Below are 27,415 nucleotides of genomic sequence, written 5' to 3' on the forward strand. Positions count from 1 at the left end.
TAACAAAAACATATTTTCAAATATGCAATTTAGGTGACTGAGATATATGAACAGTTTTAGGCACCTGAAATTTTACAAAAACAAATTCACAAATATTCTTGATGATGGTTACGTCTTCGTAAAATAATATTCTGTAAAAATCAATCCACTGCAACGCGCGGGCATATTTCCTAGTTTACACCCAAATCATTTTGATCAAATCAAATGGTATTTACACCTAAATCATTTTCTGGTCAAATGCCTATTAGAATTTTTTGTTAGAAACGCATGCTATTTCCATTGATGCATTTGATATTTGAATATTGACATGCTTTACATTCATATGTCCAATTCATATGCCCAATAGAAAGAATTTTATTAACCCTTGGCAACTCACGGGCATTTTTACTAGCGATCAAGTTACAAACAAAACAGGGGCAAAAAAGAACAAATTTTCCAGGAACGGAGAGAGAGAGACGAGAGGATGGGCTACTAGGGTTCCTCCGCCGCCACCCGTCTCCACCTCGTGGGCGAGGAAGGCTCCTCTCCACCACGTCCGCCAAAGAAGTCCACCTCCGCCATCCTGACCGGACCCTCTCCGCCGCCCCTCTTCTCCATCCGCGATCGGCAGATCGTAGCGGCGCCTCCACGAGCTCGTTCCCTTCCAAGCTTCTCCCCGACCGCCGCCCGTCGTCTCATCTGAGCTCTTTGCTGACCGCCGGTCACCTCTCTCCCTTCCGTCCAAGCTCGTTCCCGATCGGTGCCTCCCCGAACTCCCTCCCGTGAGGTGAACTGCCGTGTTGCTTTCTATGCGTGCGTTCTGCTGCTTATTTTCTTTTTTGAGATGAATGCCGTGGTACTTGTACCATAAAGTTATGACATCCTGTGATGACATATGTATTTACATTATTAAAACAAATCTAGTTGAAAAAAACAGAATTAAATAGTTAGCAGTATTTTGGTATGTCACCAGATAACACACTTTACATTAGATCAGATTTTGGTATAGGTCCATTAGATGTTCATGTTAATTTCTAAGTTCATTCCCTGAGTAAAAAAGGCAGGCACCAATTCCTAGTTTTGCCTCTGCCTAGCGCCTATCGTACCTAAGGTGCGCTTAGGTGCAACTTTTTAACCAGTCTACAGTTGTTGATTATCAACTCGAAGTCAGAACCTACCATCCAGATGAACAAATGCAGCTCTATATCCTAAAGGAGAATCTGTTTAGTTTACGCTTCTTCATAAGATAATGTAACCCAAGTGCAACAAAAAAAGGAAGAATCAGTCATTATATTATCAAGAAGAAATAGTAACAATGATCAACATGCATGGTAGCCAGTCAGACTGTCATTTTTGACAAAACTACCCATCGGTATTTCAACTTAGTTTCTACTACTTGCATGAACTAACTTGCATAGCTTCTCAACAAAAGAACTTTGCCCAGTCAAACCATTTATTAGGCAGGCGAATCCTCAGTTGGGGTATGAACTAACTAAAGTATGTCACCTCGAACTTCTTCCTTCCCCTCCCATCCCATCCTGCTATCTGCACCACCTGAAACTCTCTTCAAGAAGCCCTCAATCTGGATTGGTTTACTTTTTTTTTTCTAAGGAAGCTTTGGAACTCTCTTCAAGAAACCAACCACACAAGTTATTCTCTCGAGGAAGATCATCTGGCGGGAAGCCCAAGCGATAATGTGATATATATATTCAGGAACACAGGGCCAGAAGTTGACATGAATGATTTTTTCTACTGTCTACCAGTCAGCGAAAGTATTTAGAAAGCAGGATCCAGCGACCTCAACTCTGTCCGGAAAGCTTCAATCTAGTGTCTTCGACTTGTGTATGTGGTGATTCTGTTCTTAGCTCCGCCTCTCGCTGTAATAGGCATTGTAGAGGCATCATTAGAAGCATTGTATTGCAGGTTGCAAGCCTAGTTGTTAAGAACATGGGTCAGATCTTTTCAAAGTCGTGTAGGTGATGATTCTGTTCTTATGCCCTTTGAGCTATGACTATGTATGCGGGCAGCCGTTGGAATCCATTCACCTGATGGTGAGTAGGACCATGCGGCTGCGAGGGAACGGAGGCTAGCCGGAGGGGAAGGCGGCCGCCGCGAACACACAGGGCATCGGTCGTTCCCCGTGCGTGGGCGGAACTGTGTGGGAGCCGCTGGAGGCTGCTTCTGTGCCGGCACCAAATCGGGGCGAGGAGGACCATATGCGGAGGCGGGGGATCGGGTTGAGGGGGGTGGATAACGGTGGGACTGCGGGTTGTTCACTGAATTCTGGAGGTGCTTTTAGTAAAACGACCCTGACGTACCACGGTCGCATTGCAAATTTATTAGTACAATAATTCTGATTTTTATCTGACCAATATTTGGATTTCAACTGAATTAATACCGTAGATCATAATTACCCTATTTTGTAGGTTCTTATGTTTTGAAATCCTTATTTGATAGAACATCAGTTTCATTCTTGCTCCTCTCCTTTCACCATCTTCATGTGCTTATTGTCAATTGGAAACTTTGAACGAAGAATAATCAGTTGTATACCCAGGACTTAATGTGTTGCAATTACTAGGGAAGGTTTCTGCTCAACAGTGGAAGGACAGAGTAACCTCATCAGTAAACCTGAACCAGGGACATTTAATGCATGCTGAGCTTCCTGCTCATCTTGTGTGCATCTTAATTGCCCTTCATATCTGATGAAGTCAGGAGTAGGCAGTGCCCTTGGTGGTTGTGCATCTACAGTAAAGCAGGCCGACATTGGTTCACAAGGTGACAGAATCCATGCTTTTAATTCCCAGTCATTTGGTGGAAATAGGCACACCTCGGAACATCAGTAATGATATTTCATTTTCTGTGCTTAAAGGGACCTTCAGTGTGGCTCTAAGGAAGAAAAGAGGAAGAACAGCACCTCCATCTTCTAGATGTTTACGTGGTAAAAAGGATGATAAGGTCATGGACAGTGATGATGCTATTAACAATTTGAACCATGCTTGTAATGTGCAAGCAACTGCTGTTAAGAACACTACTGCTGTGGATAAGACTGCTCAAGCAATATTGGATGATGTGAGTTTCTACTTGTTAATTTTATTTTTTTCCTGAATGTTTATTTCATCTGCATATACATATTTTATCCATGCAGAGCTTGTTCAGTGTTTACTTTTTTCTGTGGATTGTCGTGTTGTGGCTATTATCTTTCTAAATTGATATATTGGCATGTTGATCCAAACATAATACATATATTTTTTTGTGTCTTAACCTTTAGTTGCAAAAGTAAAATTCTTAGACATGGTTTCAATATCTAGCAGGTTTATAAGGCAGAAATGAATTCCACGTCCTCAGACAATGAGAGTGCCGAAGAAGTTGAGGATGTAAGTTTTAAACTTTTACTTTCATTTGTATTTTTGTATCATGTCCTCCACCTCAGTATGATGTGTTTGATTACACCAAGAATTTGTTTTGTTTCTTTTATTCAGTTTCCTATGAAGTTTGAATTGCTTGATTTCTGAAATCTGTTGAAATGACAATAGGTGAAAGTTTGTGACATATGTGGAGATGTTGGCGATGAGGAGAAGCTTGCTGTTTGCAATAGATGTAATGATGGTGCTGAGCATATGTAAGATTATTTTTTTCCTTTTTCTTTTAAATTGGAACTAAAAAGATCCAGTTGCTTGATGCTATACCATGATGATTTAGTTGCGCCTTTAGTGTGATGGCATGTATAATTGTTGGTTGCAACCTTAACAACTGCAACTGCAAGTACTGTGTGATGCCTAAACAAGTAATAGGCTTGTCAATGTACGCAACAAAATAAAAAATTCTATCGATTATTCTTTTCCATAATATCTTCGAGACGAAGTTTTTGTCTTCTTAAAGTTCTTATCTATTTTCTTTACTGCAGTTACTGTATGCAGGTGATGATGGAAAAGGTTCCAGAGGTTGAGTGGTTTTGCGAAGAGTGCCAAGCTGAAGTAGATTTTGGAAAAGATAAGTTGCAAAAATCTCAAGTGAAGGTTGGCATTTCAAAGCAAGAGTCTATTGAAGAGAAAATCAATAAACCTGTCAATGCTGCACAGGGCAGAAGTTCTTCTGAGAATGAAGTGGATGCTGAAACTGTTGGCAGAAAAGAATGGAATGAAGCAAATCAAGCCATTGATACGGTTACTAGGAGGAACGAAGAAGATGCAAGGATTATGACCGTGGCTAAGCAAAACATTCCTGAACCTGGGGTCTTATTGATGGGGTCTGACTCCAGAAAAAGAATACCTCTGTCACGCGACAGCTCATTCAGGTTGGTTATGGAGAAAGGGAAGCAACCCACTCCCCAAGTACCAACCTTATTGGCGTCTAGTGCTGCCAAGAGTCAGGCACCACCATTTGCTGGTAAAGTTGTAAAAGTGTTACTATTACCAATTTAAACTGTGAGACTTTAACTACAATCCTACAATCTTCAGTTTAGTCACTAGCACTACTTCTGTAAGGGTGTTCCCTGCAGGCCTACAGGCTACAGTGGGAGTGAACGTTACATATTGCGATTTGATGCAGGTCAACTCTCCAAGTCCACCTCCTTCAACACCTCTAAGGTCCCCAAGGTGAAGCAACTAGTGAATGAAGCTCCTCAGAAAACCAAAACTTTAAAGGCTCAGTTGACCTCTAGTATGAAAAAAGAGGGTCCAATGTGCCTATCTACGAAGCCATCATCATTCAAAAAGCCCAAAACGTGTGAATCAGCAATCAAGGCAAAGACTTCCATCATACCACCTGCCGAGGAGCTAACTGTGATAAATTTACCAGTGAGCCGAAATGCAAGTAATGATAGAGGCACTTCTATCTTAGGATGTCCATCCATTGCTGGATCAATTGCTTTTCCAGTTCAGTCAAAAGCAGAATCTGCAGCTGAGCGTCTCACTACAGGAAATAACACAGCCACTTTTAGTAATTTAGGAGTTGCCAATGAGCAGGGTGCTGGAAACGTTCCTGGTAATTCATTCTTATCCAGTTGCGTCATAATCTCATTAGATGTTAAATCATGTATTTACTGAGGAAATGCACTGCATTATAGGTTAACTCTACTTTTGTTTTTTCCAGGAAACAGTGAGCTAAATAAGCCACTTTTAGCAAAAGCACCAGTGAGTGTAACATCAACTAGTTCTCCGAGATCCTTAGGTATTCTTGGTTCTGGTTCCCAAAGAAATGTGTTCCAGAACTCAGAGGCTTCACATTGGGATGATAAAATAAATTATCCGCCTAGTTTGAGACTAGATGCTTCTAGCAGCAGCCGCGTAGTTCATCGTCAACGGTGTAATGAAGCAGGCCATTCTACACAATTTTGTGGTGCTGATACACTGCGTTTGTCTGCAATAAAACCTCCGAGTGAGCGAAACTTGAAGGATGTCCCTGCCAAAAGGAATGTAACGTCTGAAGCTAATAGCTTGGTAGCTACTGAGAATACTTCCAGATTAGGAGATCAAGCTATATCAGCCGTGGGCAGAAGATCTGTTCACAGCAGTTCTACTATGTCAAGTGATCTGATGGACAAATTGAGTCAAGCCTTTTTACCTGGTGATAAAACAATAGTTTCAACTGTTCCAGAGTTGGATTATATTTGGCAGTATGAATATCTTACCTTCCTAGTACTCCTTAACAATTATCTTATTTAGATTAAATGTTCGTCCCGTTTTGGCATCAACAAAGAATACGGAGTGGTTTTTCTCAGGCAGTCCACATGTTCATACCTTTGCCATCTCATTTGCATGCCATGATTCATATATCATCTTGTTGTTAAACATGATTATCACCTAGCCCACCGTTGTTGCAATCATTTGTTTGTTTTGTATAGAGTTGTTTCCATTATGTGCATTGCAACTTTTGTTGTGAGCAGAGGTGATTTTGAGCTGTGGAGGACTGGAAGATCACCTGAGCTATGTGATGGTTTTCAAGCTCACTTATCATGTACCGCTTCACGAAAAGTGCTGGAAGTAGCAAAGAAATTCCCTTCAAGAGTCCAGCTTGAAGAACTACCTCGTCAGGACTCATGGCCCATGCAGTTTCAGGAAAATGGACCCACACATGAAAATATTGGTGTTTTCTTCTTTGCTAGAGATGCCCATAGGTACGCTCCTTGCTATTGCTGCTCATATCTTTTCTGCAGCTCTATTTGAATTCACACATCTTTCTGTTATTGCTTGATTTTTTTTTTTCGCAGCTATGAACATCATTACAGTAAATTGGTTCAAAATATGCTAAACAACGACTTGGCACTCAGAGGAAATATCGAAACAGCTGAATTGCTTATATTCCCTTCCAACATCCTGTCAAACAACTCCCAGAGTTAGAATGCTTCCACCAATTCAAGTGATAATTCTTTCTTATTCTGTTTCTTACTGAGAAATATCTCATTCTTTCTTATTCTGTTTCAGGATGGAATATGTTTTATTTTCTGTGGGGTGTGTTTAGAGTAACAAAAAAAGATCATGATGGTGCTGAACCAGATTGCAATTCGTTTAGTTCAGCTACTTGTGCAGACCATCAATATATCCAAGCTTCGGAAGCTAATATTCAGGGATGTTCAAATGGAGAGAACTCTTCGGGTCAGCCTCTGGGTGGAACAGATTTGGAAGATTATTGTCATGATTCAATTAGAACATGCTGTTTAACAGATAGCAGGGGTTCAATCAATGATGTTTCCGCTGCTCTGGCAAGAAAACGCAAGGTGAGTGCCTGCTAAGGCATGCTTGTTGACTGTTTTATCCTGCAATCTATGTTGTATTTTAAATATTTGGTTTGTTCTCATCTCTCAATTCTCTGGCTCTCCACTTGATGCATTCGATTCAGTAATTCAATAATTGTGGGTAAAGTATCAATGTGTGTCTGCCTATGATGTTGCTCTTCTGAACATCTAAATTTATGCATTTAGAATGCACAATTATTCAGATGGTTGCTCATCTTAACATGTAATACCAATTAGCTGTAACTGTGCAGATACATGCATATCCAGACTCTCAAAAGAAAATGTCGGATTCTTCCTGCTGTTATGCTGATGAGCCAAATGTTTATGTAAATACAATGCCAGTAACTTGCTCTATCTCATCCATCCACGAACAAGGTAAATGCATTATTTACTCATCTCAGTTGGGGTATTTTATTCATGCCTTTAACTTCTCTTAGATTTTAGTCCAAATTATTTTGTCAGATAATGAAGTAGTTTAACTTACGTTTTTTCTGTGAATCAGATAATCGGAGCAGAGTCATTAACTTCAACAATACAGAGAGCCTGATGGATATATATCATTTTAATAGTGTTGAATTGAACTCTGGCGCAGTGAATCCTGTTTCGCATGCATCAGGTGGGGCACAAAAAAGGAAAGTTGATATGCTGAACTGGACTGATGGAGTCAATGGATCACTGGATAAGAAAATTAAATTGGATAATGTATCATCCACTGTGGAGTCTAGTGTAAGTGAGAATATTAGAGATGGTTACCCTCTAGCAGCTTTATCTGTGGATGATTGCACTGACAATAAGGCAATGCCTGGAACCTCGAAGAGTAATGGAAAGTGCATATTTCCGCTAGATCTAAATGCGGTGGATGATGATGCAACTACTGGAAATGTCGTAACTATTCTGTCTTCTGATGATGAAGATTTACCTGAACAGAACACGCAAGGTCTTAAGCTAGAGCTGGGGGACAACGGATTTTCTGGAAAATCCATCTTTTCGTTCTCTCCCATGGTTGAAGAAAAGTGGAATAAGGGAGAGTCGCTGCCTACTGATACGTCAGGTGTCCTGTCCCTTGCCACTGCATTCCCAGCGTCAAAGGAACAAGCTGGTAAAATGCAATCGGAGTCATGCAATGGGCTCTAGGGCTAAACCATCTTCGGTTGCCCACGGTGACATGGTTCCTTGCTTTGCATTCCTGATGTCTTGCGTGATGGATCTTGGTATCATCGGCCCACTCCACAAGGAATCGCGGAAGACACTACAATCTTCTCAATGTGCGAACAGATGGTTCAGACTCTGCATGTCAAGTCCCATCCAATCTCTGCATTGTATCCATGTCAGTTTTTGTCTTTTAGCTGACAACCGTGCCATATTTAGAGGCATATTGAGGGAGGAATGGTGTCAGGTCTAGAATTAGCATATAAATGTAGAAACAGATTCCTGAACCAAGCATGAGTGCCATATTGTGCCATGCTTTTCTCTACCATGGCACCTTTATCTTGCTGGATATCTGTCACGGCAACATGGTGTGCTTCTACGATACCTCTAGTTAACGCATGTGTCATCGGAAAAAACTTGGGGTTTTTCTCTATATACTGGAGTCATGTTTGCTTTCTTTCCTGTAAATTTGAAGTCGATAAGCACCTAATGCCTCCACCTACACAGCTTTTCTATCGGGCTCGGGAACGAGGGCACCGCTCCTCCGGTGCTGCTCGCCAACCGCCTCCGTTGCTTGGGCTCGTCAACAAGGGCGCCGCTCCGCGTTTCTGCTTGCTGACCGCCGCCACTGCTCCGCGTCGTGGCCCCCACGTGCTCCCGCTCCTGGAGCTCCTCCGCCACGCCGGCACAACCCTCTTTGTGCTCATCTTTTTTAGCGACAGGGAATCAGCGTTGGAAACTGCCTGCTAGGTGGCGCCGCCAAGTATCTGATTTGCATCTCCCTTACAGATTGAGCGGAAGAAGATTCCCCTAAAACAATTGAGGTTGAGCGGAAGAAGATTCCCCTAAAAAAACTAAGGAAGAAGATAAATATGACATGTGGGCCAATTTCGTCAGTGAGAGTAGCCATTTATAATTATATTTCTTTTTTCTGAAAAACGGGTTCAAGGTTTGATTTAGACCAGGATTGTATAGTTCAGGGTATAAATGACTAGGATTTAGAATTCAGGGTTCATATCGCCGAACCACTACGAATTCAGGGTTTGAAATAGAATTTTTCCTTAGTTGAATGCGCGTGTGTTGACCTGGGGGCTCAAAGTTTATTTCATTGCGCACGTGTAAGAGATCTCTAGGATACCGGAAAAAAAGCCGAAACGTAAAACTTGTATGTGGTATACTGCATCTACACCTGCATCTACACCTGGGCAAAGTTTGGGCCGGGCCGGGCTTTAAAAAGCCCGTCAATAAAAAGTCAGGCCCGAGCCCGGCCCGACCCGACCGTCGGGCCTGTAATTTAAGCCCGAACCCGGCCCGAACGAGCAAAAAGCCCGGCCCAACCAGGCTAAAATGCGCGAAATGAAGGCCCGAGCCCGGCCCGAAGCGCAAGCCCGACCCGGCCATGTTCTTATCTTAGTATAAGAGCCGTAAGGGCCCTTGAGGCCCTTCTTGTGTTAAAGAAAAGAATAGATACGTCAAAGTTAAACTGTAGTTAGATTTTTGAAAGTAGTTCATAGATTTGGTATAATATACAAACTGATTCGAACGATCTAAAAGAGGAACTAATCTATACTAATTTACATCTAGATTAGCTAGCGATTTGGTATAATTACTTCACCACACTTAGGAGCGAAAGTGGTGGCACCGGAGCTTCATGTGGAGTCGCTAGAGTCGGAGAATAGTGATGATGACGATGCCCCGCCTCGCCATCTAGGACCGGAGGAACTATGGGCCTTAGCCATGTTCCGGTCCTCATATGCGGTGTCTTGGCGGCATTTCACGCGTTCCCACATGTTGGTGACAACGGTGGCGAACGAGTTCCAGTGGGTTGCCTCACCCGGGACGGCCCCACCTCGCCGTCTTTGGTGCGTAGGATGATACCCACCCACACGGGCGAGTTGTGGTTGCATTGGGACAGCGCTCCGCGGCGCGCTTTCTTTGAGGTGTGTGCCTGCCACTCAGCTTGGTCTCCTGCACACGCCTCGATGATGACGCGCCGCATCTGCGCACCGCAAAAATGCGCCCTCCACACGTGGCGTTCAGCGGCCCCATGTGCAGGAGGAGAGGTGATGTGGGCTAAGACCGGGGTTTTGCCCGATCTTCACGGATTGACGTGGTGGAGGATGGGGATTTCTCAGGCGGAGGATGAATGAGAATTACACACGGAGATAAAATCGAATGAGAATTACACATGGAGATAAAATCGTATTAGAGTATACTACATCTAGATATACTAGATATACTTGGTAGTTTAAGATTGTAATCTAGATGACGAGGACATACTCATATAGTATGATGATTGTACATGTTTGAGCTGGAAAGATATATTAAGTCTAATTGATGATTACTATAAGGTGAATTCTTTCCTGTTTGATAGTAATGCTTTGATTTATGAGAATGTCTATGCACCTATGTATGATTAGGTTCGATGGAGAGGCAAGCATTGCACATGAGAGAAGAGAAGCTGGACATGAAGATAATCTCATACATGCGCGAGGGAGGAGCGGGAGGCAGACACAACCTGGAAGGAGGTCACCCAGCGGCACTACCGACCAAGTTAAAATCAGTTCTGATTCGGTTGGGACATATTGATACGGGGCAACTTTTGGTCTTCACCGCATAATGTGCTTCATCGCCAACACGGCACGCAAAGGTGAATCTTCTCCTTTATGTGTGCCTAGAATCGTCTATTTGGGACAATATACTACTTCATACTCCGTCATATCTTGATGATAGGAACTCAACGACAAGTACGGAGGGAAGGGATGATGGCATGGAGACCCGAGGACGCAAGGTCGATGTCACGGAAGCATGGAAGAGGAGGAGGAAGAGGAGCTGGACGCTCCAGGCCGGTACTACCGCCCATCACGGTCGATACTATCGACGACGACACAAGGGCCGGAACTACCGCCCGACCCGACCGGTACTTCCGCCCAGATGCCGTCTAAGACCGAAGATGCTCGCGCTGAAGGAGCTGCAGCCGGAACTTCCGCCCGCCGGTACTACCGCCCAAGTTCCGCTCTACTTCCGGAATTGTGCCAAGACGCCCTGGACACTACTGCAAGCAAGGAGGTCGTTTCCGGAAGTTGGCCGGTACTACCGCCCGGCCGGAACTACCGCCCCCAAAGGCCGGTACTTCCGCCCTGTCGAGTTTCAGCCAGATTTCAGCATTTGGCTTGTAACTTACCCCTTCAGCCGTCTACCTATAAATAGGCACCTACCCCCACCTTCACGAGGGAGAGAAAATGTTTAGATGAACTTGGCTTATGCCTCTATTATCCCTTTGTGGATTAGGGAAACCCCTCCTGAGATTTCCAATCTATTGCATGACTCGATCTCCTTATCGAATCCTTGTGATCTCTTTGGTGATTTCTATCAATGGTTGGTCTTTTGCTTGCCCTTCTACCTTTGGGTCTTTTACTTGCACTTCTACCAACATTGATCTTTTCACCCTTCTAGATCTATTGGATTTGATTCACCGATCTTTCTCTCGGGACTTCTACCTTGTGTCTTTTCCTTGAGAGCTTCTATCGGGAAGGTGGTTCGGGCCTTCGAGAACAAACTGGATTGTCTCGGATTATTTGTGCGTGTGTTCATCGTGTTCTTGTGTTCATCTCTCACCCCCTCGTGTTTTTGGTCGAATTCGTGAGATCGGGCAACCCACACGGGCTCAGCCCGCATCATATGGTATCAGAGCAAAGGTTGTCATGGATTTGACCCTTCAATTTCATCAATTTCGCCCAAAAAAATTCCCAAAAATTTTGCCCCAAAAAATAGCTCGAATTTGGATCTCAGGATTGTTGCGTTTTTTGTGGTTTTGGTCCACAGATCAGTTGTCTTTGGTGTTGATCTACACTTCCTCCAATTTTCACCGGCCAATTCCACCATTTGCCCACGAAATCAATCAATTTCCGCTCCATTTTCCCACCCCGTGTTCGACCTGATCGTCTCGCAGATCTCAGATGTAGAAAATCTGCTATTTCCGGTACTAACGGTCACACCCACCGGAACAAATCTACTCCATTGGAGATACAAGTCGCCCACAAGAGGAGACATCAAAAAAATTCGATGACGCGGGAAATCCGTATGTCGACCCCGCGGATCTTACGCGAGGTTTGGGAACTAAATATATTGGACCTGAAACATGAGAGATGGTGCAATTTCCGCAAACAGTGTGGGATAGAGTTGCAAGAGCCATTGATGGCACAGAGCCAATGACTGTAACGGCGACAGCTGAAGAGTTACAGGCATATCAATACAGACTCGTCCGTACTAGGCGGGAGCTCGAAAAGCAGAAAATTGAGCTGGATAGGAGGCAAGCCGCGGCTTCCGCGTCAAGCAGGCGAAGGGCGGAGTTGAGCCAACAATCATGTACTTCGGGAGATAGTCACGGAGCATCTCGAAACAGAGCGAGATCTCGGCTGCAAAATATACCTGAGGCTGACAAGGAGAATTTAGTTCAAAACCTCGACATGTCCTTTATGTCAATTGACACGAGGGGGAATATTATTCTCAAAACACCAGAAGCTGGATACATGGCGACACAAGCTTTCATCCTCGCATCCAGGCCACCTCCCGGAGATCCAAGAGAAGCGTTATATAACATGGCCATGGCAGGAGTTGGAGCCATGGGAACAACGTTCGCAAGCACGCCTCCCGAAGGATCTGCAAGGCAAAATAGTCCACGACCCGCTGCAGCAGGGCAAGATCCCGCGAGAACAAGTGGGGCAAGAGACACAGCAACGCAAGCAAGAGTGGACAGAGCGCGACAAGAAAGAACGGAACGTCGGCACTCGCCAGAGGTTGATGAAGAAGATATGTGCGGACTTCCGTGCTTTACGAGACGAGTCCGTAGAACTCGAGTTCCGTCAGGGTTTAAGTTACCCGATAGTTATAAAAAATTCGATGGATCACAAGATCCTGAGGATTGGCTAATTGAGTATCTCGAGACGGTAAAGTTAGTGGGCGGAACTAGAGCAACAGCCATGCAGAGCATTCAAGTACACTTAAGTGGTGCTGCACGATCGTGGATAAGGAAGTTATCTCCTGGGTCTATCGACAACTGGGAAAGTTTCGAGGATATATTCGTGAAGAATTTTTGATCCACGTGCAAGAAGCCTGCATCATTGGAGCAATTGAGGGCCTGCAGACAGAAATACGACGAGTCAATGAGAACGTATATCCAGCGGTGGAACATTATCAAGAACTCGGCAGAAAATATATCCGACGAGAGAGTGATAGATGCATTTGTTGCTGGTATTCGAAGGAGGGACTTTGTCGAGGATTTGGGAAGAACCAACCCGAAGACAATAGCATCACTCATGGAAATAGCGAATAGGTGGGCGGACGGAAAAGATGATGTTCACAACAAACGGCAAAGGTCGCCTGAGGAAGACCGCAGTCGAAATTTTCAAAATAGACGACGATTCCCTCGACAGTTCTCAGATTACGATGCTCCAGGCCAAATATCGGCTGGTTTTCGAGGAAATAATGGAGGAAACAATCGCAATGATTATCAAAATAGTGGCGAGGAGCGCAGCGACTACAAGGATGGCTCACGTCCAAATAGGCAAAATAATGGTCCAAGGTTCCAAAGGCCATACATATCTCCCGAAGATATGATGAACGGACCATGCCAAATGCACTTTTATCTCGACAACAATGGAAAGAGGCAGTCAGGACACTGATGGCGTGTATTTCACACGTTCGTTGGGGAACCCCAAGAGGAAGGTATGATGCGCACAGCAGCAAGTTTTCCCTCAGAAAGAAACCAAGGTTTATCGAACCAGGAGGAGCCAAGAAGCACGTTGAAGGTTGATGGCGGCGGGATGTAGTGCGGCGCAACACCAGGGATTCCGGCGCCAACGTGGAACCTGCACAACACAACCAAAGTACTTTGCCCCAACGAAACAGAGTGAGGTTGTCAATCTCACCGGCTTGTCTGTAACAAAGGATTAACCGTATTGTGTGGAAGATGATTGTTTGCAGAGAAAACAAGTAAAAACAAGTATTGCAGCAGATTTGTATTTCAAGTATTAAAGAATGGACCGGGGTCCACAGTTCACTAGAGGTGTCTCTCCCATAAGATAAAAGCATGTTGGGTGAACAAATTACAGTCGGGCAATTGACAAATAAAGAGGGCATAACAATGCACATACATGTCATGATAAGTACAATGAGATTTAATTGGGCATTACGACAAAGTACATAGACCGCCATCCAACCGCATCTATGCCTAAAAAGTCCACCTTCGAGGTTATCGTCCGAACCCCTCCGGTATTAAGTTGCTAAACAACGGACAATTGCATTAAGTATGGTGCGTAATGTAATCAACAACTACATCCTCGGACATAGCGCCAATGTTTTATCCCTAGTGGCAACAAGACAACACAACCTTAGAACTTTCTCGTCACTCGTCCCGTGTGTCAATGCGAGCATGAACCCACTATCGAGCATAAATACTCCCTCTTGGAGTTAAGAGCAAAAACTTGGCCAGAGCCTCTACTAATAACGGAGAGCATGCAAGATCATAAACAACACATATGTAATAACTTGATAATTAACATAACATGGTATTCTCTATCCATCGGATCCCGACAAACACAACATAGAGTATTACGGATAGATGATCTTGATCATGTTAGGCAGCTCACAAGATCCAACAATGAAGCACAATGAGGAGAAGACAACCATCTAGCTACTGCTATGGACCCATAGTCCAGGGGTGAACTACTCACTCATCACTCCGGAGGCGACCATGGCGGTGTAGAGTCCTCCGGGAGATGAATCCCCTCTCCGGCAGGGGTGCCGGAGGAGATCTCCGGAATCCCCCGAGATGGGATTGGCGGCGGCGGCGTCTCCGGAAGGTTTTCCGTATCGTGGTTTTTCGCATCGGGGTTTCGCGACGGAGGCTTTAAGTAGGCGGAAGGGCAGAGTCGGAGGGCCGACGAGGGGCCCACACCATAGGGCGGCGCGGGCCCCCTCCGGCCGCGCGACCCTATGGTGGCGGCGCCTCGTCGCCCCACTTCGTATCCCTTTCGGTGTTCTGGAAGGTTCGTGGCAAAATAGGCCCCTGGGTCTTGATTTCGTCCAATTCCGAGAATATTTCGTTACTAGGATTTCTGAAACCAAAAACAGCAGAAAACAACGAATCGGCACTTCGGCATCTTGTTAATAGGTTAGTTCCAGAAAATGCACGAATATGACATAAAGTGTGCATAAAACATGTAGGTATCATCAATAATATGGCATGGATCATAAGAAATTATCGATACGTCGGAGACGTATCAAGCATCCCCAAGCTTAGTTCTGCTCGTCCCGAGCAGGTAAAGCGATAACAAAGATAATTTCTGAAGTGACATGCCATCATAACCTTGATCATACTATTTGTAAACATATGTAGTGGATGCAGCGATCAAAACAATGGTAATGACATGAGTAAACAAGTGAATCATAAAGCAAAGACTTTTCATGAATAGTACTTCAAGACAAGCATCAATAAGTCTTGCATAAGAGTTAACTCATAAAGCAATAAATCAAAGTAAAGGTATTGAAACAACACAAAGGAAGATTAAGTTTCAGCTGTTGCTTTCAACTTGTAACATGTATATCTCATGGATAATTGTCAACATAGAGTAATATAACAAGTGCAATATGCAAGTATGTAGGAATCAATGCACAGTTCACACAAGTGTTTGCTTCTTGAGGTGGAGAGAGATAGGTGAACCGACTCAACATAAAAGTAAAGAGAAAGGTCCTTCAAAGAGGAAAGCATCGATTGCTATATTTGTGCTAGAGCTTTTATTTTGAAAACATGAAACAATTTTGTCAACGGTAGTAATAAAGCATATGAGTTATGTAAATTATATCTTACAAGTTGCAAGTCTCATGCATAGTATACTAATAGTGCCCGCACCTTGTCCTAATTAGCTTGGACTACCGGATCTTTGCAATGCACATGTTTTAACCAAGTGTCACAATGGGGTACCTCCATGCCGCCCGTACAAAGGTCTAAGGAGAAAGCTCGCATTTTGGATTTCTCGCTTTTGATTATTCTCAACTTAGACATCCATACCGGGACAACATGGACAACAGATAATGGACTCCTCTCAAATGCATAAGCATGTGACAACAATTATTATTCTCATATGAGATTGAGGATGTATGTCCAAAACTGAAACTTCCACCATGATTCATGGCTTTAGTTAGCGGCCCAATGTTCTTCTCTAACAATATGCATGCTCCAACCATAAAGGTGGTAGATCTCTCTTACTTCAGACAAGACGGACATGCATAACAACTCACATGATATTCAACAAAGAATAGTTGATGACGTCCCCAGAAGCATGGTTATCGCACAACAAGCAACTTAATAAGAGATAAAGTGCATAAGTACATATTCAATACCACAATAGTTTTTAAGCTATTTGTCCCATGAGCTATATATTGCAAAGGTGAATGATGGAATTTTAAAGGTAGCACTCAAGCAATTTACTTTGGAATGGCGGATAAATACCATGTAGTAGGTAGGTATGGTGGACACAAATGGCATAGTGGTTGGCTCAAGGATTTTGGATGCATGAGAAGTATTCCCTCTCGATACAAGGTTTAGGCTAGCAAGGTTATTTGAAACAAACACAAGGATGAACGGTACAGCAAAACTCACATAAAAGACATATTGTAAACATTATAAGACTCTACACCGTCTTCCTTGTTGTTCAAAACTCAATACTAGATGTTATCTAGACTCTAGAGAAACCAAATATGCAAACCAAATTAGCAAGCTCTAAGTGTTTCTTCATTAATGGGTGCAAAGTATATGATGCAAGAGCTTAAACATGAGCACAACAATTGCCAAGTATCAAATTATCCAAGACATTTTAGAATTACTACATGTAGTATTTTCCAATTCCAACCATATAACAAATTAACGAAGAAGAAACTTCGCCATGAATACTATGAGTAGAGCCTAAGGACATACTTGTCCATATGCTACAGCGGAGCGTGTCTCTCTCCCATAAAGTGAATGCTAGGATCCATTTTATTCAAACAAAACAAAAACAAAAACAAACCGACGCTCAAAGCAAAGTGCATAAGATGTGACGGAATAAAAATATAGTTTCAGGGGAGGAACCTGATAATGTTGTCGATGAAGAAGGGGATGCCTTGGGCATCCCCAAGCTTAGACGCTTGAGTCTTCTTATAATATGCAGGGGTGAACCACCGGGGCATCCCCAAGCTTAGAGCTTTCACTCTCCTTGATCATATTGCATCATACTCCTCTCTTGATCCTTGAAAACTTCCTCCACACCAAACTCGAAACAACTCATTAGAGGGTTAGTGCACAATAAAAATTAACATGTTCAGAGGTGACACAATCATTCTTAACACTTCTGGACATTACATAAAGCTACTGGACATTAATGGATCAAAGAAATTCATCCAACATAGCAAAAGAGGCAATGCGAAATAAAAAGGCAGAATCTGTCAAAACAGAACAGTCCGTAAAGATGGATTTTATTAGGGCACCAGACTTGCTCAAATGAAAATGCCCAAATTGAATGAAAGTTGCGTACATATCTGAGGATCATGCACGTAAATTGGCTTAATTTTCTGAGCTACCTACAGGGAGGTAGACCCAGATTCGTGACAGCAAAGAAATCTGGAACTGCGCAGTAATCCAAATCTAGTATTTACTTTACTATCAAAGACTTTACTTGGCACAACAAAACATAAAACTAAGATAAGGAGAGGTTGCTACAGTAGTAAACAACTTCCAAGACACAAAATAAAAACCAAGTACTGTAGCAAAATAACACATGGGTTATCTCCCAAGAAGTTCTTTCTTTATAGCCATTAAGATGGGCTCAAGCAGTTTTAATGATGCACTCGCAAGAAATAGTATTTGAAGCAAAAGAGAGCATCAAGAAGCAAATCCAAAACATATTTAAGTCTAACATACTTCCTATGCATAGGAATCTTGTAAATAAACAAGTTCATGAAGAGCAAAGTGACAAGCATAGGAAGATAAAACAAGTGTAGCTTCAAAAATTTCAGCACATAGAGAGGTGTTTTAGTAACATGAAAATTTCTACAACCATATTTTCCTCTCTCATAATAACTTTCAGTAGCATCATGAGCAAACTCAACAATATAACTATCACATAAAGCATTCTTATCATGAGTCTCATGCATAAAATAATTACTACTCCCAACATAAGCATAGTCATTCTTATTAATTGTAGTGGGAGCAAATTCAACAAAGTAGCTATTATTATTATTCTCATCATCAAATATAGGAGGCATAGTATCATCAAAGAAAATTTTCTCCTCAATGCTTGGGGGACTAAAAATATCATGCTCATCAAAGCCAGCTTCCCCAAGCTTAGAATTTTCAATAGCATTAGCAACAATGGTGTTCAAAGCATCCATAGTAATAACATTCCCATTAGCATGCATATAAAGTTCCATGGGTTTTTTAATTCTCTCTTCAAACACATCATGTCCTAATTCAAGATAAAGTTCATAAAGATCTCTCATATTTTTGTTGTTTTCCATTATGCTTAACTAGTGAAATAAAAACATGCATGATATTAAGTAAAGTAAAACAAGTAACTAATTTTTTTTTGTGTTTTTGATATAGAGTGCAAGACAAGTAAATAAAGTAAAGCTAGCAACTAATTTTTTTGTGTTTTGATATAATGCAGCAAACAAAGTAGTAAATAAAATAAAGCAAGACAAAAACAAAGTAAAGAGATTGGGAAGTGGAGACTCCCCTTGCAGCGTGTCTTGATCTCCCCGGCAACGGCGCCAGAAAATATGCTTGATGGCGTGTATTTCACACGTTCGTTGGGGAACCCCAAGAGGAAGGTATGATGCGCACGAGCAGCAAGTTTTCCCTCGTAAAGAAACCAAGGTTTATCGAACCAGGAGGAGCCAAGAAGCACGTTGAAGGTTGATGGCGGCGGGATGTAGTGCGGCGCAACACCGGGGATTCCGGCGCCAACGTGGAACCCGCACAACACAACCAAAGTACTTTGCCCCAACGAAACAGTGAGGTTGTCAATCTCACCGGCTTGCTGTAACAAAGGATTAACCGTATTGTGTGGAAGATGATTGTTTGCAGAGAAAATAGTAAAAACAAGTATTGCAACAGATTTGTATTTCAGTATTAAAAGAATGGACCGGGGTCCACAGTTCACTAGAGGTGTCTCTCCCATAAGATAAAAGCATGTTGGGTGAACAAATTACAGTCGGGCAATTGACAAATAGAGAGGGCATAACAATGCACATACATGTCATGATAAGTACGAGTGAGATTTAATTGGGCATTACGACAAAGTACATAGACCGCCATCCAACCGCATCTATGCCTAAAAAGTCCACCTTCAGGTTATCGTCCGAACCCCTCCGGTATTAAGTTGCTAAACAACGGACAATTGCATTAAGTATGGTGCGTAATGTAATCAACAACTACATCCTCGGACATAGCGCCAATGTTTTATCCCTAGTGGCAACAAGCACAACACAACCTTAGAACTTTCGTCACATCGTCCTGGTGTCAATGCGGGCATGAACCCACTATCGAGCATAAATACTCCCTCTTGGAGTTAAGAGCAAAAACTTGGCCGGAGCCTCTACTAATAACGAAGAGCATGCAAGATCATAAACAACACATATGTAATAACTTGATAATTAACATAACATGGTATTCTCTATCCATCGGATCCCGACAAACACAACATAGAGTATTACGGATAGATGATCTTGATCATGTTAGGCAGCTCACAAGATCCAACAATGAAGCACAATGAGGAGAAGACAACCATCTAGCTACTCGCTATGGACCCATAGTCCAGGGGTGAACTACTCACTCATCACTCCGGAGGCGACCATGGCGGTGTAGAGTCCTCCGGGAGATGAATCCCCTCTCCGGCGAGGTGCCGGAGGAGATCTCCGTAATCCCCCGAGATGGGATTGGCGGCGGCGGCATCTCCGGAAGGTTTTCCGTATCGTGGTTTTTTGCATCGGGGGTTTCGCGACGGAGGCTTTAAGTAGGCGGAAGGGCGAGTCGGAGGGCTGACGAGGGGCCCACACCATAGGGCGGCGCGGGCCCCCCTCTGGCCGCGCGGCCCTATGGTGGCGGCGCCTCGTCGCCCCACTTCATATCCCTTTCGGTCTTCTGGAAGGTTCGTGGCAAAATAGTCCCCTGGGTCTTGATTTCGTCCAATTCCGAGAATATTTCGTTACTAGGATTTCTGAAACCAAAAACAGCAGAAAACAAGAATCGGCACTTCGGCATCTTGTTAATAGGTTAGTTCCGTAAAATGCTCGAATATGACATAAAGTGTGCATAAAACATGTAGGTATCATCAATAATATGGCATGGATCATAAGAAATTATCGATACGTCGGAGACGTATCAGACACTTGCAGAAAGACTGTCGAACTTTTCACGCATTGAATAGGTTTGCAGGACATGCCAACGCACAGGCAGCAAACAGATACCCTCAGGGGCCAAGGAGTGACGTTCATCTTCCGCCTCCTCCCGCAATTACGGACGAAAATCGGCATCAGTTGAGAATAGCGGCAGCTCCACAACCACCGCCTTACATCGATACCAACGGTGCGGTCTCGATGATTCAGAAAGCTGAGCCATCTAACATAGCTCAGAAAGTAATTTCGCGACAAGTTTTCATGGACGAGAAGATGCCGCCACCAACAATAGAGTATCTGAATTGGCCGGGACAGGACATTGGCTTAACCATAGCAGACCACCCGCAGCAAGTTCCTCAACCAGGGCAATCAGCTCTAATCTTACCAGCGGTGATCGCAGGATTCGACATGTCGCGAGTATTTATAGATGGAGGCAGCAGTTTAAACCTTATGTACGTAGATACATTGAGGAAGATGTATATATCCCTGGCAAACTTAAAACCAACGGATACGCATTTCCATGGTATCACACCAGACCAGCCAAGTTATCCACTGGGGAAAATCAATCTCGACGTTCAGTTTGGAACCCGAGAGAATTACAGGATAGAAAGGCTGGAATTCGAAGTCGTGGACTTCCCATCACAGTATCATGCTTTATTGGGACGACCCGCATATGCCAGATTCATGGCAGTACCACACTACACATACTTGTTGTGGCGGCTCCCGGGACCTAAGGGACCAATTACAGTAAAAGGCAGTTTTGCGCTAGCGGACAAGTGCGACAAGGATTTTCACCGGCTATCAGAAACATTCGGGATGCAGGAAGAATACATGGCGTCAAAGCTGACAACAGATTACGATGTGTTACCAGATGTCGGGAGGCCTCTCAAAGAACCAACCTTTGATACCACCAAGAACTCGAAGGAAGTACAAATACATCCGACAGATCCCAAGAAGACGATAGCTATCGCCACAAACATGGACTTCGCATAGGAAAGCGCGCTCGTCGAGTTCCTCCATGAGCGCTGGGAAATCTTCGCATGGTGTCCAGCTGACATGCCAGGAGTACCCAGGGAACTTGCCGAGCACCCCCTTAACTTGGATCCATTGGCCAGACCAATTAGACAACCTTTGCGGTGTTTTTCGGAACCAAACCGCAAAGCTATGCTGTCAGAAATTAATCGACTCAGAGAAGCTGGGTTTATCAAAGAGATATACACAGAAGCCACGTGGGTAGCAAACCCAGTGCTGGTCCCGAAGAAAAATACAGAGGTCCTTCGCATGTGCGTTGACTTCACGTGTCTCAATAAACATTGTCCAAAGGATCACTTTCCCCTCCCAAGGATTGATCAAATTATCGACTCCACGGCAGGTTGTGAACATCTTTCCTTCTTGGATGCATATTCTGGTTACAACCAGATTCGACTAAAGGAAGAAGATGAAGTCAAAACAGCTTTCATTACCCCCTATGGCGTGTTCTGCTACAGAACAATGCCCTTCGGGTTGAAAAACGCGGGTGCAACATATCAGCGGATGATGCAAAAGTGCCTTGCCACGCAGATTGGCAAGAACGTTCAGGTGTACATTGACGATGTCGTCATAACAACAAAGAAGGGGTCAACTTTGATCGATGATCTCAAGGAAACCTTCGACAACCTCGACAAGTTCTGCCTCAAGTTAAATCCGACGAAGTGCTCTTTCGGCGTCCCTGCGGGAGAACTTCTCGGGTTCCTAGTGTCAGCAAGAGGAATCGAGGCTAACCCGGAGAAAATTCAGGCCATCGTGACGATGCGGAAGCCAACAAAGTTAAAGGAGATACAACAGTTAACTGGACGAGTCGCAGCTTTAAGCAGATTCGTCGCCGAGCTAGGAGAAAAGGCGTTGCCGTTTTACGCCTTGATTAAGCAAGGAGAAAAGTTCGAGTGGAATGAGGAAGCAGATAGAGCTTTCGAGGATCTCAAGCGCACAATCTCGACACCACCAATACTGGTGGCACCAAAGGAAAAAAGAACCTCTCCTGTTGTATATCGCGGCCACACCTCAGGTGGTCAGCACAGTACTTGTGGTTGAGCGCGAAGAAGAAGGAAAACTCCATGGAGTACAGAGGCCGGTATACTTCATCAGCGAAGTTTTATCTCCTTCAAAACAACGATACCCGCATTATCAGAAGCTGGCGTACGAAGTATTCACAACAGCAAGAAAGTTGCGACACTATTTCTCGGCACACCCGATAATAGTGGTCAATGAGGCGCCTTTGTCCAATATACTGAATAACCCAGAAGCTACGGGTCGTGTCTCCCTTTGGGGAATAGAGCTTTCCCCTCGGGACATCACATATGAAAAAAGAAAAGCAATAAAATCGCAGATATTGCCAGACTTCGTCGCGGAGTGGATGGAGCTGCAAAATACGGGACCCCCAGATTTGTCGAGAACTTGGACTATGAATTTCTACGGGTCCAAACGGTTAGAAGGAGCTGGAGCAGGCGTGATACTAGTTTCACCCCAAGGAGACAAGTTAAAGTATGTACTGCGAACGACGTTCCCTAACGCCTCTAACAACGAGACAGAGTACGAAGCGCTGATACATGGGATGAAGATGGCGAAAGCCTGTGGTGCGACCCGATTAAAAATATTCGGCGACTCCCAATTGGTGGCTCAACAGGTGATGAACCAATGTGACGCAGTCAACGACATCATGATAGCATACAAGGAGTTATACAATGAGTTAGAAAGGCTCTTCGATGGATGTGAGGTAAATCATGTTAGTAGACTCAGTAATGATGAAGCCGATGTTTTGGCAAACATCGGGTCACAGTGTTTAGCAATACCACCCGGGGTATTTTGGGAGGAGATAAGTGAAAGATCGACCAAGGCAATGAAACAGCCAAAGAGAAAGGAAAAGGTCGAGAAAGGCCCGGGGGCTCCAGAAGCAACAGAAGCAAGTATATCGGAAGATGAAGAAGAGTCGCATGAGGTGATGGTGGTACAAATCCCTTGGATGCAGGCTTATATCGCATATATCGCAAGGAAGGAAGTACCCGAAGATCCAGTAGAAGCAAGGCGAATTATTCGACGGTCCAAAGCCTTCACTGTGGTCAAAGGCGAACTTTATAAGAGAAGTATATCGGGAGTTTTACAGCGGTGCGTCACAGCCGAAGAAGGTCGACTACTTTTAAAGGATGTACATGAGGGCGTTTGCGGACACCACGCAAGCAGTCAAGCTATCGCGGCCAAGGTCTTCAGAGCAGGATTTTATTGGCTAACAACCATTGAGGATGCAAAGGACATAGTACGTACATGTGATGTGTGTCAAAGGTTTGCCGCAAAACGTCATTCTCCGGCAGCAGAACTGATGCCAATACCATTGTTATGGCCCTTTGCTCAATGGGGTCTTGATATGGTGGGCAAAATGCACAAGGCATGGTCAGGAGGATACGAGTATGTGATCGTAGCTGTCGACAAGTTTACCAAGTGGGTTGAGGCAAAACCAATAAACTCGCCGGACGCAAGCATCAACGTTCAAGTTCGTCAAAAGCATCGTTTTTCGGTTTGGAGTTCCTCATAGCATCGTCACAGACAATGGTAGCAACTTTACTTCAAAGGAATTCAAGGCTTATTGTGCAGAAGTATGCATCAAACTAAATTTTGCATCAGCCGCACGCCCACAAACCAATGGTCAAGTCGAGAAAGCAAATGGCATCATCTGCAGCGGTATCAAGAAGCGCCTGTTCGCACCTTTGGAAAAAGCCCGACACACTTGGCCGGAGGAGTTACCCAGCGTGTTATGGAGCATACGAACAACACCCAACACAGCAACACATGAAACTCCATTTTTTCTGGTTCATGGAGATGAGGGAGTATTGCCGATAGAAATAGAACACAATTCCCCGAGAGTGGCGGAGTGATGGCGTGTATTTCACACGTTCGTTGGGGAACCCCAAGAGGAAGGTATGATGCGCACAGCAGCAAGTTTTCCCTCAGAAAGAAACCAAGGTTTATCGAACCAGGAGGAGCCAAGAAGCACGTTGAAGGTTGATGGCGGCGGGATGTAGTGCGGCGCAACACTAGAGATTCCGGCGCCAACGTGGAACCCGCACAACACAACCAAAGTACTTTGCCCCAACGAAACAGATGAGGTTGTCAATCTCACCGGCTTGCTGTAACAAAGGATTAACCGTATTGTGTGGAAGATGATTGTTTGCGAGAGAAAACAAGTAAAAACAAGTATTGCAGCAGATTTGTATTTCAGTATTAAAAGAATGGACCGGGGTCCACAGTTCACTAGAGGTGTCTCTCCCATAAGATAAAAGCATGTTGGGTGAACAAATTACAGTCGGGCAATTGACAAATAGAGAGGGCATAACAATGCACATACATGTCATGATAAGTACAAGTGAGATTTAATTGGGCATTACGACAAAGTACATAGACCGCCATCCAACCGCATCTATGCCTAAAAAGTCCACCTTCGGGTTATCGTCCGAACCCCCTCCAGTATTAAGTTGCTAAACAACGGACAATTGCATTAAGTATGGTGCGTAATGTAATCAACAACTACATCCTTGGACATAGCGCCAATGTTTTATCCCTAGTGGCAACGAGCACAACACAACCTTAGAACTTTCTGTCACTCGTCCCGTGTGTCAATGCGAGCATGAACCCACTATCGAGCATAAATACTCCCTCTTGGAGTTAAGAGTAAAAACTTGGCCAGAGCCTCTACTAATAACGGAGAGCATGCAAGATCATAAACAACACATATGTAATAACTTGATAATTAACATAACATGGTATTCTCTATCCATCGGATCCCGACAAACACAACATATAGTATTACAGATAGATGATCTTGATCATGTTAGGCAGCTCACAAGATCCAACAATGAAGCACAATGAGGAGAAGACAACCATCTAGCTACTGCTATGGACCCATAGTCCAGGGGTGAACTACTCACTCATCACTCCGGAGGCGACCATGGCGGTGTAGAGTCCTCCGGGAGATGAATCCCCTCTCCGGCAGGGTGCCGGAGGAGATCTCCAGAATCCCCCGAGATGGGATTGGCGGCGGCGGCGTCTCTGGAAGGTTTTCCGTATCGTGGTTTTTCGCCTCAGGGGTTTCGCGACGGAGGCTTTAAGTAGGCGGAAGGGCGAGTCGGAGGGCTAACGAGGGGCCCACACCATAGGGCGGCGCGGGCCCCCCTCTGGCCGCGCGGCCCTATGGTGGCGGCGCCTCGTCACCCCACTTCGTATCCTTTTCGGTCTTCTGGAAGATTCGTGGCAAAATAGGCCCCTGGGTCTTGATTTCGTCCAATTCCGAGAATATTTCGTTACTAGGATTTCGAAACCAAAAACAGCTAGAAAACAAGAATCGGCACTTCGGCATCTTGTTAATAGGTTAGTTCCGGAAAATGCACGAATATGACATAAAGTGTGCATAAAACATGTAGGTATCATCAATAATATGGCATAGAAAATAAGAAATTATCGATACGTCGGAGACGTATCAAGCATCCCCAAGCTTAGTTCTCGCTCGTCCCGAGCGAGTAAAACGATAACAAAGATAATTTCTGAAGTGACATGCCATCATAACCTTGATCATACTATTTGTAAACATATGTAATGAATGCGAGTGATCAAAACAATGGTAATGACATGAGTAAACAAGTGAATCATAAAGCAAAGACTTTTCATGAATAGTACTTCAAGACAAGCATCAATAAGTCTTGCATAAGAGTTAACTCATAAAGCAATAAATCAAAGTAAAGGTATTGAAGCAACACAAAGGAAGATTAAGTTTCAGCGGTTGCTTTCAACTTGTAACATGTATATCTCATGGATAATTGTCAATATAGAGTAATATAACAAGTGCAATATGCAAGTATGTAGGAATCAATGCATAGTTCACACAAGTGTTTGCTTCTTGAGGTGGAGAGAGATAGGTGAACTGACTCAACATAAAAGTAAAAAGAATGGTCCTTCAAAGAGGAAAGCATCGATTGCTATATTTGTGCTAGAGCTTTTATTTTGAAAACATGAAACAATTTTGTCAACGGTAGTAATAAAGCATATGAGTTATGTAAATTATATCTTACAAGTTGCAAGCCTCATGCATAGTATACTAATAGTGCCCGCACCTTGTCCTAATTAGCTTGGACTACCGGATCTTTGCAATGCACATGTTTTAACCAAGTGTCACAATGGGGTACCTCCATGCCGCCTGTACAAAGGTCTAAGGAGAAAGCTCGCATTTTGGATTTCTCGCTTTTGATTATTCTCAACTTAGACATCCATACCGGGACAACATAGACAACAGATAATGGACTCCTCTTTAATGCATAAGCATGTGGCAACAATTATTATTCTCATATGAGATTGAGGATGTATGTCCAAAACTGAAACTTCCACCATGATTCATGGCTTTAGTTAGCGGCCCAATGTTCTTCTCTAACAATATGCATGCTCCAACCATAAAGGTGGTAGATCTCTCTTACTTCGTACAAGACGGACATGCATAGCAACTCACATGATATTCAACAAAGAATAGTTGATGGCGTCCCCAGAGGCATGGTTATCGCACAACAAGCAACTTAATAGGAGATAAAGTGCATAAGTACATATTCAATACCACAATAGTTTTTAAGCTATTTGTCCCATGAGCTATATATTGCAAAGGTGAATGATGGAATTTTAAAGGTAGCACTCAAGCAATTTACTTTGGAATGGCGGATAAATACCATGTAGTAGGTAGGTATGGTGGACACAAATGGCATAGTGGTTGGCTCAAGGATTTTGGATGCATGAGAAGTATTCCCTCTCGATACAAGGTTTAGGCTAGCAAGGTTATTTGAAACAAACACAAGGATGAACGGTGCAGCAAAACTCACATAAAAGACATATTGTAAACATTATAAAACTCTACACCGTCTTCCTTGTTGTTCAAAACTCAATACTAGATATTATCTAGACTCTAGAGAAACCAAATATGCAAACCAAATTAGCAAGATCTAAGTGTTTCTTCATTAACGGGTGCAAAGTATATGATGCAAGAGCTTAGACATGAGCACAACATTTGCCAAGTATCAAATTATCCAAGACATTTTAGAGTTACTACATGTAGCATTT

At 43.7% G+C, this 27,415-nt stretch overlaps 1 protein-coding gene across 6 annotated transcripts; it reads left to right on the top strand.

The window, feature by feature from the left end:
- Window positions 1-435: 435 nt before the first annotated feature.
- Window positions 436-8,294, top strand: LOC124652519. Of its 6 annotated transcripts, XM_047191540.1 has the most exons (14): window positions 437-766; window positions 2,558-2,754; window positions 2,849-3,048; window positions 3,288-3,353; window positions 3,513-3,598; window positions 3,884-3,969; window positions 4,057-4,365; window positions 4,528-4,962; window positions 5,071-5,593; window positions 5,864-6,094; window positions 6,188-6,312; window positions 6,402-6,694; window positions 6,964-7,087; window positions 7,215-8,294. In XM_047191540.1, the coding sequence occupies exons 2-14, from the start codon at window positions 2,682-2,684 to the stop codon at window positions 7,844-7,846; spliced, it is 3,183 nt and encodes a 1,060-aa protein (XP_047047496.1). In that variant the 5' UTR covers window positions 437-766; window positions 2,558-2,681; the 3' UTR covers window positions 7,847-8,294. The 6 variants fall into 6 exon arrangements, with proteins under 6 accessions (XP_047047497.1, XP_047047496.1, XP_047047493.1 ...); XM_047191541.1 differs by having other exon boundaries at window positions 436-766; window positions 3,884-4,365; window positions 7,305-8,294; XM_047191537.1 differs by having other exon boundaries at window positions 438-766; window positions 2,534-2,754; window positions 3,884-4,365.
- Window positions 8,295-27,415: the final 19,121 nt, after the last annotated feature.

This window comes from Lolium rigidum, chromosome 5 (assembly GCF_022539505.1).
Source record: "Lolium rigidum isolate FL_2022 chromosome 5, APGP_CSIRO_Lrig_0.1, whole genome shotgun sequence".
NCBI lineage: Eukaryota > Viridiplantae > Streptophyta > Magnoliopsida > Poales > Poaceae > Lolium > Lolium rigidum.